The following is a 15134-nucleotide window of genomic DNA, read 5'->3' on the forward strand; positions in this document are numbered from 1 at the left end:
ATTTTAATATTAGTCATCTTTGCAACATTTACATTTTATTTTTTACCAGTTACATTATCTGTCTATTAAAGTAAGATAAAATTATGTATTAATTTTGTTAATAGAAAACATAGGTAAACTAAAAAAAAAACTAAACTACGCTCTTTTAACAGTATTTATGAGAAAAATACTGGTGATTCCAAATGATTTCGCATATTAACTCAATTTAGAATATTTTAGGAAATTATACACTTTTAATGCGAAAAGACGATATATAGCTCATAATTGTTGTTTTTTAATACGCTTTTATTAGTTCCAGGCGTATGTATGTTAGTATGTAACGGAATTTTTGAAAATGATTTTGACCCCCTTCAAAACTTCGGATTAACTCGAAATTTTGTATACTTATTAAAGACCAATGATAATTCAATATTTTAAAAAAATATTGAAAAAATTGAAATTCAACTAAGAAATGAAAAATAAATAATAGTTTAAAAAAACAAACAAAAAAACGTTTTTATAGAAAATCCAACTAAAAAATAGAAAATAAATTTTAATAAATTTGAATTAAAAATAGTATAAGATGAAGAAAAATGATTTTTGTAGGGACACAGTTTGTTATGTAAACAAAATTGTTCGTAGTCATAACATGCGGCTGCGCCCGCAAGCTCCGTTGCTTTTTACTTTTTAAGTTCAGTCGCGAATAAACGCTCCGATTAACCAGTTGTGTTATTTAATTATCTCACTTCCGACAACGCCCTGAATCATTATTGACCAATACTAAAATAACCCCTAAAGATTTTATTGTAAAAAAAGCGTTGTAGTATTTTTTTAGTGTTTTTTAAACTGTTATTTATTTTTTAACCTTAAATGACGTCACACAATGAAGGACTGCTTACCTGAGTTTTTGTTACATGTGTAGGTACTGCTTTTTTTTTTTTTAAATAATTAGCTATGTGATTCCCTATTAATGTCTTTTTCTAGATCGATACTGGACACGTCGTGGTGGATAGCCTGTGCGATTGAGAGCGGGGTCAGTGTGTGTGTGCACTGCAGTGATGGTTGGGATAGAACCGCCCAGGTCTGTTCCCTGGCCGCCCTCGTCTTGGAACCACACTATCGCACCATTAACGGATATCAGGTGACGAGAAATGCTGCTTTTAATACGCTTTTATTAGCTTCAGACGTCTGTATGTTGACCCCCTTCAAAACGTCGGATTAACTCGAAATTTGGTATACTTATTAAGGACCGATGACATAACATAGGTTTTTTTTTTACATTCACGATGCACTGTTCTTTACGCTGTCTACCATCGAATGCTATCTGCGTCACTGAAAGTGGAGTGGAGTGAATTAAATTAATGTTGTGTTTTAATTGTGATATAAATATTACAGGCCCTGATCGAGAAGGACTGGTTGTCGTTCGGGCACAAGTTCACGGCTCGATGCGGGCACATCGCGTGCGATGGCCGCGAGAGGTCGCCCGTGTTCACGCAGCTGCTCGACTGCACGTGGCAACTGCTGCGACAGCGCCCCGAGGTACGGGAGCGCCGCGCTCGCATCGCTTAAGCCCTCATTCGCACGGGCGTTTTAAAAACGTTGCGTTAAAACTCGGCGTTGGCGTTTTTAGAACGTTCTCGATCTGACTCGTTCTATTAGCGCTCAAAATGCAACACTGCGCAATAAAAAAAACGTCGTGTTTTAAAAGCGCTGACGTATGAATATATACTAGGAAATGCATATGTTCTATTTGAACGCTTTTTTAACGCGCGCTAAATAAAACTCCCGTGCGAATGAGGTCTAAGGCTTCGTCAAACAGAACGCGTCTTTGCGCGCGTCAGAATGCTAAACTGTCGGCGCGCTATGACGCCGAGGTGTGTTGTACTACTTCGGTAGTAAACTGTCAAACAGAACGCCAGGGCTAAAACGCATTACGCAACGCTCTGTCGCGGCGTTAGGATGCCTTCACGTCAGGCGTTGTCATTTTTTACAAATTTTATTTTAGCGTCCAAGTGAATGTGTATTAAAATACTGGATGATGCCCGAAAAATTAATAGAATTAGTTATAAAATACCCATGCTTATACAATGCCACATCTGAATCACTCGACATCATAATACTTTTAAAATTTCACACTGCTATCGAAAGGCAAGGCACAATGATTTGGTGAATGTTACGTTGCGTCAAGGAGCGTTGGGCTCATTTAGTCAATTTTTGTGACATGAAAAGAGCGCGTCATTAAAACGTAACGCTTAGTGCGCGTTCTGTTTGACGAAGCCTTTAAGCCCTCATTCGCATGGGCGTTTTAAAAACGTTGCCTTAAAACTCGGCGTTGGCGCTTTTATAACGTTCTCGATGTGACGTAATCTGTAACGCCCAACGTTTAGCGCTCAAAATGCAACACTGCGCGATAAAAAAGTGTCGCGTTTTAAAAGCGCTGACGTATGAACATATACTAGGAAATGCATCTATTCTATTTGAACGCTTTTTTAACGCGGCTAAAAAAACTCCACCTGGTGGGCACCTTAAGTGGTTGGTTACCTTAGCCCATAGACATTTATAACGTAAATGCCGCCACCTGCGCTGAGACAAGAGTAACAGTTGTAACAGTACGACGGCTGGCCCATCCTTCAAATTGACTTTTATTTTGTATCCGTATTATAAAGTTATGGCAACGCATCATTTTTCTATTGTGTTAAATACTAGCTGTACCCGTCCGCTTCGCTAGACTTTTAAAATTAACATTATTGTTTCTCACCCCCACAAAGATTCTCATCATTAAGGCCCCCGCAACTGGTGTAGGGAGTCCAACACTCATATAAATATTAGCCTATCCATTAAGTGCATGTATTTTCTGCATGGAGTTTCAAGTCAATCGGATGCACGATTCAGTAGTTATAACGGAACATCCGTAAAAACCACTGTTCTTCTTCTTCTTCTTCTCAGTCGTATGCACTCTTGGCAGAGTGGTCGTGGTCATCACTTGGGTTGGTGGTGCGCTTCACCAGACGTCGCCATTCCTCGCGTACCGCGGCCCTTCTTGTGCACTCGTTAACGGGACCGTTTAGAGCTGCCTTTATTTGGTCGGTCCATCGTAACGGTGATCTGCCGCGCGGTCTTGTACCCTCTATCATGCCCTGCACCACAAGGCGCTCAACTGAGTTGTCACCTCGCCGCGTAGATTTATATATTAGTATAGACTAGCGACCCGCCCTAGCTTCGCTTCGGAAACATGAAATTTTATTATTGATTATTTACGACATCACATTAGAAACCTCAAAAATAACAGAATTTCTCCACTATTTAATGGATGTTATTATACATATAACGCTTCCTCTTCAATCACTCTATCTATTAAAAAAACCGTATCAAAATCCGTTGCTTAGTTTTAAAGATTTAAGCATACATAGGGACAGATATAGGGACAGAGAAAGCGACTTTGTTTTATACTATGTATAGATATCGGGCATGTATACCTACAGGCGTTCCAGTTCAACGAGAGGTTCCTGCTGACGCTGCACGACCACGTCCACGCCTGTCAGTACGGCACCTTCATCGGGAACTGCGAGAAGGACAGGAGGGATCTCAGGTGAAATATTCTGTTGTGACGTCACGACCAGACGGGTTCGCAACGCCATGTTGATATATGATATATGTGAGCGACTGTGATCAATTACCGTCAGACGGCTGTGTATCTATCTGCCCGTGAAGGCAGTAAGTAAAAAATTGAATTCGATCAAAAAAAAAATTATTTTTTTAATTAGATTAATTCGTAAAAATTGAACGCTCCTTCATAATTATTGTGTTCGATGATTAGCTAAGCCACTAAGCGGCGGGTCGCTAGTATAAGTATATATTAAGTCGATCATATATGCAACCGGTGCACGCAATATTGCATACCCTTTTTTTTTTTTTAAAGCTGGTGAATCCATTTACGGATACCCGGTCGAGGTGGGTAATGGACCGGGTTATGTCGGACTCTATTATTTACTATAATATTGCATATCCTGCGATCATTTTACCCCTGCCTGCCCTAAGTGACAGGGAGCTTCTGCCCTCGCAGAGCGGTTCGCCCCGATGCCCGTTTCGCGCCTCCGTAAGGGAGTACGACGACTCCGTTCGCTACAGTGGTTTTAATTAAACATAAATTATGTTAGCATTCATGAATGGTACGTAAACAATTTCGTTTTCAGGCTATCAGAACGCACGTTTTCACTTTGGGGGTACATGGCGAGTCATCTGAACGAATATAAGAATCCACTGTACAACCCTAAAGCGCATCCCGACACACTGAGACCAGATCTCACGGCTCAAAGTATAAGGTGATTGTAGTCTTGATTGTAGTACGGTAGGCAGCGGCTTGGCTCTGTCTTGGCATTGCTGAAGTCCATGGGCGACGGTAACGACCCACCATCAGGTGGGCCGTATGCTCGTTTGCCTACAAGAGCAAAAAAAAAGGCTTTATGTTGATCAACTAGCTCATCTCGGATTTTTGTGAACTAGTGTTACGTAGGTCGTTCACTACGTTCATTCAATTGTATCTGAGCAAAGACAAAATAGTTCAATATGTATATTATGTATGTATTTTCTGTCTACAGTTTTATTTATTTAAATTGCTACTGATTAGCTTTAAGGTTATTAATTTATTTATTATTATGTATTTTGCTTAAAATTAATATGTAAACAAAAGAAAACGTAATACATAAAATTAATTTAAATCTGAAACTGCGTAAAACTAGTAATAATTGAAGTACTATAATTAGTTTTGCTTGTTGACTTACCAGATTTTTGTAAGCCTGCTATTACTAAGGTGAAGTCTTAGATGCGTTGTGCGATTACATTATGTGTGGTGTAGGTTCTGGCGCGGCATGTACTGCCGCCACGAAAGTGGAGTGCATCCACGTGAGCCTCTCGGCGACCTCCTGCCGGCCTCCGTGGAACACTGTTCGGCCCTTGATCACCACATCAACTATCTTGCTAAGGTATTGTCTAAATAGCACTACATTGGTGCACGTCCTCATTAAATGGTTAACTGTGACTTAAAATCAAAGTCTTAAGTATATTGCCTTAGTGTTAATATTCATTAAAAGGAAAATATACTGCTTCATGGCAAATTATGGTACTCATATCTGAGACTTAAAATTAAAGTCTTAAGTATATTGTGTTAAGTTTTAATATTCATTAAAAGGAAAATATGCTGCTTCATTGCAGATTATGGTACTCATACCTGAGACTTAAAATTAAAGTCTTAAGTATATTGTGTTAAGTTTTAATATTCATTAAAAGGAAAATATGCTGCTTCATTGCAGATGATGGTACTCATACCTGAGACTTAAAATTAAAGTCTTAAGTATATCGTGTTAAGTCTTAATATTCATTAAAAGGAAAATATACTGCTTCATGGCAAATGATGGTACTCAGCCGCGCAGGTCTCGCAGTAGGTTCCGCTACAACAAGAGCCTCGAGCTGTGTTCCACTCTCGTTCTAGGTTCAAGGTTGAAGTTTGTTGTTGTTGAACAACGAAACTCATGCTTGTTTGGCGGCAGAAGTAGGAAGATACGGGTAGGTACCACCACCCTGCTTATTTCTGCCGAGAAGCAGTAATGCGTTTCGGTTTGAAGGGCGGGGCAGCCGTTGTAACTATACTTGAGACCTTAGAACTTATATCTCAAGATGGGTGGCCCATTAACGTTGTAGATGTCTATGGGCTCCAGTAACCACTTAACACCAGGTGGGCTGTGATCTCGTCCAACCGTCTAAGCAGTAAAAAAATAAAAAAATATACATACATATGAGTTTGTGTGATAAAATAAACATGATTTATAAATTAGTGTTATTTATAGTGCTTTGCTGTATATCAATTGTTGGACAGTTTATCACAAGCTTTTTTTTTTTTTCCAGAGAATTAATACATTCAAAAATCTCCTGTCAAGACGTAAAGACGACAATAGCAAAGATAACGCGATCGTGAACTATCGAAACGGGAACGTGAACTCCGTCGATATAGAAGCGAAAACAGAAGAATTGCAGATCGATAATAAGTTTGTACAACATTTTGATATATAATTATATATATACTATATATATTTTATTGCTTAGATGTGTGGACGAGCTCACAGCCCACCTGGTGTTAAGTGGTTACTGGAGCCTATAGACATCTACAACGTAAATGCGCCACACACCTTGAGATATAGTTCTAAGGTCTCAGTATAGTAACAACGGCTGCCCCGCCCTTCAAACCGAAACGCATTACTGCTTCACGGCAGAAATAGGCGGGGCGGTGGTACCTACCCGTGCGGACTCACAAGAGGTCCTACCATCAGTAAAAATTATATACTAAGCTAGTACAATAATTAAAGTCCTTAGTTTGAAAATAAACCGTAAAGTATCCGAAACGTTGAAAATAATACAATGACAATAAAAAACGCGAGATTAAACCTTCAATTAAAGAAACTTTATTACATATATTATTTAGTATTTTACCAGTTCAGTAGTATTTTTAGTCGAAAACAAAGTTGACTGTTTTTTTTTTTATATTTCTCAGTTTATGTAGACCGTTGAAGAAACATAGATCTAATTTAATTTCCGCATTATAATAATTTCCAGGTTCATTTACGAGTCCGGTGGCTCGTTATCCGAAATGGAGTCTGCGAATCACGACCATCCGCTGAAGGAGACCAGCGCGAATTCGCAGTCAACGAAGCCCAAAAAAATACCATTAATAACTGAGGTATGTACGAAGGAATCTTCGAATTATCTTTTTTGTGAATTTAGTCACACGTTCGTCAGTCGTCATTCAGAATGACGATGATGTATTTTCATATTATGCGGCAACATATGGATCGTTTATTTTGAAAGTGGTGTAAGTCCATTTTCTTTTGTTTCGAGAAAATTAAAGGTTACTATATTTGTTGATTTAAAAATACAGGCAAGTCATATGAGGTCTGGCTATGCCACCTACCTCTGTCAATTGGACTTACACCACTTTCATAATCGATGATTATGCAATTTCATTTACCGACCGATTTTAAGTTGTACAAAACATGGGATTTTTTCGAGAAATTAAACACGGACTAGTTATATATAAAAAATTACATTAAATGAAGCATGAATTACATTATAGCTCATTTTTCTCAAAAATGGACTTACACCACTTTCAAAATAAACGGTCCATATGTATATTACGTATGTATGTGGCGTCTAGTCCTTTAGACAAGTTTCAAGAGCGCGTGAGCTAGATTGTCAAAGTTAATAAAAAACAAGCACCGACGTGTTTTAAAAATTTATGTTGGAACGGAATATATACATGAATGGCAGATATGAAGCTTGACGGAGTGAGAGAGATAAGAGATGTCGTGTTAGAAGGTAAGAGAGATGGCGAATGGATGATATAGTTTTCTTTTAAGTGAGAGGATGAATGAGGGTAGTTACCCGACACAACGGTAGACAGATGTAGAGTAATTCGGAAGACGGAAGACTTCTATGCTTATTTACTTTGCTATAATAAATAGATAGAACAATTGAGGCCTATAAAATCAAAAGCAGCTAAACGCCTTAATGTCGTAAAAAGGATTAACAATGGCGCTATCTTGTTTAGTTAGTTGAATACGCTTTAGTGTTTTTTTTATGTTATAACAAATGCAGCTAAATCTCTAACAAATTCAGTTCAAAAATTTTATTTTTATTCTGTACTAAGTACTAATAAACGAAGTTTTATCATTTAACATTCAGATTATTAGTAATATTCTCATTATTTATAAATCTGCTTTAAAATAAAGAATATCGTACCTATCCGAACAAAGTTATTTCAGCTTCTCAAGCGGGGAGTGTTTCTAACACTTGCCCTAGCAAGAGCAGTACTTCGATGGATCGGGAGGATCCGTAATGACGTGTTTAGGGCCGATTTTTGTAGTTTACCTGAATATTTGACAGACTTGGATTTAGCTGCCTTTGATTTTATAGGCCTCAATTAGACTATTTAAAATCAAGTTTGCATGAAGTAATCAACTTTTTTATTAGTCCAAATAAAATAGAAGATCTCATCATATTTATTTATCGCAATAATCTTGTTCCGCCACATAGTATATATAGAGGGCAAAAATTTCGCACTTACAACATGATTTGAAATGAAACAGAACAGAAAAATAGTTGTTCCAATAAAATTGAGACGGTAACCGTATCTTTCTTTTTTACTATCCATTGCGTCATTCGCTTCGTGATTGTTCATGGTCTCTGATTACAACCTAACGTTCGTTAATTGAGGTCTCAACTCTTTGATTTTATTTTTTATTGCTTTGGTGGGCGAACGAATTGACAGCCCACCTGGAGTTAAGTAGTTACCTGAGCCCAAGACACCTTAAGATATAAGTTCCAAGGTCTCAAGTATAAATACAACGGCTGCCCCACCCTTCAAACCGAAACGCATTACTGCTTCACGGCAGAAATAAGCAGGGCGGTGGTACCTACCCGCGCGGACGCACAAGAGGTCCTACCACCAGTAATTACGCAAATCATAATTTTGCGGGTTTGATTTTTATTACACGACGTTATTCTTTCATCGTGGAAGTCAATCGTGAACATTTGTCAAGTATGTATTTCATTAGAAAAATTGGTACCTGCCTGTTCGAACACCGGTGCATCGCTAGATACGAATGCACCGGACGTCTTATCCTTTAGACCACGACGACGACTTCGAAGTTTGAACTAGTCAACGTGTTCTAGAAACTAGACGCCTCGCTGCCGACGAGTCTGGCGCTGCTCGAGAAGGAAGTGAACACCGTCGCGCTGGACTGGAAGAGCGTGAAGAACGTCACCGAGTGCAGCTGCTCCACGCCCCTGGACCACTACAGTAGGAAGGTGCGTTTTGTGACGTCATTTGTAAGTTACTTTGCCTTTCTATTCGTTTGTCTTGGCACACACGGTAGGCAGCGGCTTGGCTCTGCCCCTGGCATTGCTGAAGTCCATGGGCGACGGTAACCACTCACCATCAGGTGGGCCGTGTGCTCGTCTGCCTACAAGGGCAATAAAAAAAATACACACGGGCGTTCATTCCAATAACAATGTAAGTACAGGATATCAATAAAGTTCGTCGTCCGTGAACATTTTTGAATTACGCGGTAAAAGTTTTTCACGGACGACCTGATATTATTGGTGACTTAATATATACAGTTATAGTGTACACGTCTCGTCTGTGCCTCTGGAATTGCTGACGTTCATGAGCGACGGTGACCACTTACTATCAGGTCGGCCGTAGGTTCGTCTATCTACACAGGCAATAAAAACAGATTTTTAGTATCGGAATAGTAATTATAGTTTCGAAACCAATAACTTCTAACTATAATTATTTGACTATTTCATCAATAAAACAACTAGACGCTAATGCTTCTGCCACGATACATTCTGTGCATACCTAGATTTTATGTTTCTGTATCACGACGAAGTTGACTGCCCCAGCGCGACCACCGTAGGTATAAAATATGAAGCACACCCGAGCCTTAGTTGACTGCCCATTGAGTTTCTCGCCGGATCTTCTCATTGGGTCGCGTTTCCGATCCGGTGGTAGATTACGCGAAGCACTGCTCTTACTTGGGTCAGTGTTAGCAACACTCCCCGTGTTGAGCCCCGTGAGCTCATCTACATGTCAACGAGAAGCTGAAATAGCCTCTCAAGGCTATGCTGATAGTTTTTTTTTATTGCTTAAATTTGTGGACGAACTCACAGCCCACCTGGTGTGGTGGTTACTGGAGCCCATATACATCTACAACGTAAATGCGCCATCCACCTTGAAATATAAGTTGTAAGGTCCCAGTATAGTTACAACGGCTGCCCCGACCTTCAATGATAGCGGTCAAAAAAAGCCTTAGTTGTGCACGTGTCGTGATGGAGCACATAACAATGAGAGCGCGGGCGGTGTGTGTGCAGCACCACTGCTGGGGCTGCGGGCGCTGCGTGTGCACGCGGTGCGTGCGCGGCCGCTCCCCCCTCCCCGCGCTGGCGAGCGCGCGCCCCGCCCCGCTGTGCGCCGCCTGCTCGCCCACCTCGCCGCCACCCGCGCCGCTCCCGCACACAAGTAACTATACAACTTAATATTAATACGTGAAGCCAAAACTTTGTACCCCTTTTCACGAAAATTGCGCGGACGAAGGAGTATGAAATTTCCCACACTTATAGAAAATATGGAGAAGGAGTGCAGAATGCTAATATTTTTTTAAATTACGCATAAAAAATTACCTTAAATCAATAAAAAAATACATTACACACACTACCATATATTTGACATACAACACGCATGCATACTATTGGTTTATTGTCAAACTTTCGTTATTGCAAATAATGTGTGGTCAAATCACAGACCTTAGGTTTCATACTTCAGTGAGTCAAATTGAGAATAGATTAAATATTGTTTGTCTTTTATTAATATTTGTCTAAAGTGTAGTCTTAGCTAAATCTGTGTTCATAAAAGTATAATAGTCTTTGACAATATAATCATAATAATGTTCTAACTTTTAATTCTAATTAATTATAGTAGAATTTCGACTACTGCGGGACCACTAGTAATAATTAATTAACGTGATAATAACTAAATAATTAATTAACGTGAAGCCAAAACCTTGTAACCCTTTGTACGAAAATTGCGCTGACGGAGGAATATGAAACTTCCCACACTTATAGAGAATATAGAGAGGGAGTGTGGAATGCTTTTTTTTTAAATTATGCCTAAAAATAGATTAAATTAATGAAAGAAACATGACACACACTACCATGTATTTGACACACGCATTATACTCTTCGTTTATTGTCAAACTTTTGTTATTGCTAGTCTATGGTCAAATTGAGAATAGATTAATATTGTTTGTCTTTAATATTATTTGTCTATAATCTAGTCTTGGCGAAATCTGCGATTATAGAAAAGTAAAATAATAGTCTTTGTCAATAGCACCATAATAATGTTAGAACTTATAATTTCCATTAATTATAGTCGAATTTTGACTACCGAGCGACCACTAGTACAATTTGTTTGTCTTCCCACAAGCTTTCCACTGAATCGATCTGTGATCCAATTATCACCAAAATATATAACAACAATTTTATTTTGTCATCTTTGATAATTTTTTAATTACCATGTTCTAGTGTAACTGCTTAGAGGACCGAACGAGCTCTTAACACCTGTTGCTGAGTGGTTACTAGAACCCATAGAAATCACAACGTGAATGACGCCTGCTACCTTGAGATTTGAGGTCTATGTCTCAAAAATTTAGTAATTACGATAATTTTTTTTGCTGATTTGATATTTGAGTCGTCTATTATCAAAGGTGGCAATCTGTGCATTTGGACAAAAAAAAATTATTGATATTTCAATACAGATTGATTTTAATATAATCGTCTCCTTCAAAGAATACGGTTCAAAACCTGCATTAAATAAAGGTTAATACTTAACTTGTTGTTTATCTAAGATGTCGTTCAGAAGAGTTTTGTGACTGCCAATGGAATACAAAGTCAATAATTCGTTTTTCTGATTTACCAATAATTATCCAAAAGTTACATTGCCGGCTTTGATAATAATCGACTCATTTATTACCCGATGTTATTTCTTCATCGTGGCAGTCATTCGTGAACACGTGTTAAATAAGTGTCTCATTGCAAAAATTGGTACTTGCCTGCGGAATTTGAACACCCGGCGTCTTTTTTTCTAAGACAGGACGACGACTACTGATGACAACACCAATTCAATGATATGGCAATATTGAATTAGTCTCATGGTGGGTCTGGCTCACTCACCCATCAAGTATAAACGCGTCAACGATTCCCTTGCCTCTCTAGGGGATATAAGTTTGAGATCTCAACTACTTTGAAATGACTGTCTGTTTATGTACAGGCAGACTAACATTTGAAAGCGTGATTGCTGAAAAATGAATTCATTTTGATGACGTCAAACTTTTTATTTTGTTCCAGATATAAATTGAAGGTCTCTTTCTGACCGTACAGTAGAATGGAATACATTGAAGATATTATTATTTGCATTTAATACACGTTTTATATTTATTAGTATGAAATAATTTCTATCACAAAATATAATTGATGTTGCAAATTAAAATAGACAGTATGATGAGTAGTTTACAGATGTCGTGTTTGTTAATGAAGAAAGTTTTGTAATATGTGTTTGAGACATATTTAATATTGTTTAATTAATCAATGTCGGCGGATATTGTGCACTCGTCCCACTCTTAATGTTAGCGCAAGAAGAAGATGTCCGGTCCGTCAAGTTTCTGTTTAACACAAAATGTACGTGCAGATGTTAACGATGTGCTTCTAAAATTTAAAGAATAGACCTATCATATAATATCCGTCTGAGCAAAGCAAAAGCGTCCCAAAAGTTTTGCTAGATTCAAAAGAGTATATAACTAAATAACTTCTGGTATTTATGACACACTTGAACATTGACGTCATTATTCAATTAATTACGCTCTCTGTTTAGACTGAAATTATAATATAACGCATAAGAACTTATCAAAACAGCTTTTAATTTAACTTCCCTTGATTGTCTGCATTTAAATATATATTTTTTTCGCTCCAGAGAAGTTAGTCAATTAGCAGCTAAATAAGAAAGTAAATAATTAATAATATGATGTGTCACGTAAAGCTAATAGCTAATTCAGATTTCTATTCCGCTCCTATCTATATATTCTTGTGTAAATTATGTACAAATTACAGTAAGTTTATTTTGTGTATATCAGATAAAATGTTTGAATATTGGCTAAGAAATATAGTATGTTAATCCGTAGGCGATTCTTTAGTGTTGCACACCATTTTATTTTATTTTATTACGAAACGAATGCATTATGAATTGTCATAACTTGAAACGACGGATTTGGTAAGTTTTACCACCACTCAAGCCGGACGGACCATACACTGACTGTCCGGATATTCATAAGGATATCATATTATATACACGAGCTTACGATAGGCAGCGGCTTTGCTCTGCCCCTGGTATTGCTGAAGTCCATGGGCGACGGTTACCACTCAACATCAGGTGGGCCGTATGCTCGTCTGCCTACAAGGGCAATAAAAAAACCTGTGGCTGTTGTTACCCTATTCCTTAGCTTTTCCATAGTACTACACTGTTGCTGCTCCTATTCATGGCAGTTGAAGCATTTATACATTTCTGTCTGAAGATTTTGTTATTGTATTGATGAGTGAACTCACGACCGACTGACTATCCTAACATTGAATGCCGCAACTCACTTTGAAACACGAGATCGAAGTTAAGGACTCCGGCTTAATCGCTTAACGCCAGGTGGCTCTTGAGCTCGATCTTTGAGCAATAAGAAAACACAAAAAAGCAGCTGCGTAGTAGGTAAGACTCATGGCTTAACTGGTCCATGATCGTTGGCAACCCATCAGGTGAGTCCGTTTATTATTGTAATCCGAGCATTATTATCGGTATTATTACCGGCGTTCGCACCGTGGTACGTGAGGAATGTCGAATGTCACATACTACTGATGTAGGTATCAGAGCTGGCTGCCTCCTTTAAGAGTGATTTAAATCATCCAGCGAAGCCGGGCATGGTTGATCTCGGTATGTTATAGATAAGCTAGATGTGTTAAAACACTGACTCTTCTTCAGAATATCTATAATTTTCCCATTTCCCATTTTTGCTAAGGTCATTTCTGTGCAATACGGAGTTAAATGCCATACCGGAGGTCGCTTGTGTCTGGATAAAATCACATTCCCTTTTTGAAAAATGTCTATTTTTCCGTTTAAGTTAGCGAGTACCGCTTCGGGTGTTAAAGACCATGCTACCCGTATTGGCTTTCCAAATCTATTTGTGTTATATCTTAGTTAATTAATTATCCTACTTAAGTTGGCTTTAAAACAGGTACAACAGGAGTACCCCACTCTGAGTATTCCATTGGTTCAATCCGTTTACTTTTGACGAATCTTTCAATTTCTTGTTTAACTTTGTCCTTTAATGCAAATGGAATAGTTCTTACTGGCATGAATATCGGTTTTGTACTTGGGATCAATAGACAAATGGATTGGCTCACTCTTATAGTTTCCCATACCCGGTTTAAATAATATACCATATTCCTTTTTTGTAGTCTTTATTAATTAATTTTTTTTAAGTTTTTCACATTTTTTTTGTTCAAATCTGGGGTTCTATAATTGTCGGTAGTAGATTCATTCGCGAAGCAGTTGCTCTTGAGTTGGTAGGTCTCGCTTGGGCAGCTATTAGCAAATCCCATCCCTCTTGGCTGAGTTTTTGCTCGCCCACCTGTCTTAGTGAAACTGAAAAGGCCTCCGGGCCACCAGTAATCCTTCAACCCAAAAAAAAAACCACACTCACTAGAGAACTTCTCCCGGAGTGAACATTGTGCTTTTAAATGGCCCTTCTTTCCGCAGGAAAAACATGAGCCACCTTGTATGTTCATAGGTATATGTAATTGTAAATCTTGTTAAACTTCATGAAAAAAATGCCGGCGTTTTAGGGATCGAGGGATCTTTCAACTTAGATTCGATATCAAAAAGTAATTTTGTACGACTCGCGAATGATCAGAAATAGTTATCGGTGACGCCTGCGATATTCATTATACCATATTCATTATAAAGATCATTGTCCACATCTCAACTAATGACGGACATAGAGGTTCAATTATCGGAATAATTACGGATGATTTTATAAGCACGTACGGTTTTTTGTAACTCTTCTACAGATTTCGATAATTTCTATAATAGTTGTCGATTTCGCCTTTTTTGTTTCTTCCACCGATGGCGTCGACGGCGCTGTGATATTTTTTTCTTCAAACCCTGTCCGGAGGTGCTTGATTAAGACGTCAAGCTACTACTCCTACTCGATGATGATCGAGTTCGCTGCTCCCATGAATGCGATTCACGGTTGTGCAATTTTGTATTCGTCCCGCCACTGATTGCCCTTGGGTCAGTTTCATCATCGGACATCATAATTAATTATTATACATATCTTAAAAGAATAAAAGGCCTAAAGAACAGCACTATGAGAGTAGAAAAATAATAAAATTAAACTATTGATAAACATGTAAAATATTATTGATTAAAGAAATGAGAATAAATTAGGGTAGAAAGAAAAAATGTCGAATCGAATTCGATCAACAAATAATATTTTTAGAAACAAACGAAC

General features: G+C 38.2%; 1 protein-coding gene across 2 annotated transcripts in view; it reads left to right on the forward strand.

Moving 5' to 3' along the window:
* Mtmr6 (Myotubularin related protein 6) overlaps window positions 1–12760 on the forward strand; it is a 56777-nt gene extending 44017 nt beyond the window's left edge. For both annotated transcript variants that reach the window (XM_028181098.2, XM_028181027.2), the window contains exons 9-18: window positions 964–1120; window positions 1375–1518; window positions 3462–3568; window positions 4173–4301; window positions 4835–4961; window positions 5881–6020; window positions 6586–6709; window positions 8701–8835; window positions 9901–10048; window positions 11932–12760. In XM_028181098.2, coding sequence (XP_028036899.2) covers window positions 964–1120; window positions 1375–1518; window positions 3462–3568; window positions 4173–4301; window positions 4835–4961; window positions 5881–6020; window positions 6586–6709; window positions 8701–8835; window positions 9901–10048; window positions 11932–11942 — 1222 coding nt within the window. In that variant the 3' untranslated portion in view covers window positions 11943–12760. The remainder of the gene's footprint in view (window positions 1–963; window positions 1121–1374; window positions 1519–3461; window positions 3569–4172; window positions 4302–4834; window positions 4962–5880; window positions 6021–6585; window positions 6710–8700; window positions 8836–9900; window positions 10049–11931) is intronic.
* Window positions 12761–15134: the final 2374 nt, after the last annotated feature.

The sequence above is a fragment of the Bombyx mandarina genome, chromosome A1 (genome assembly GCF_030267445.1).
Source record: "Bombyx mandarina strain Sakado chromosome A1, ASM3026744v2".
Lineage (NCBI taxonomy): Eukaryota > Metazoa > Arthropoda > Insecta > Lepidoptera > Bombycidae > Bombyx > Bombyx mandarina.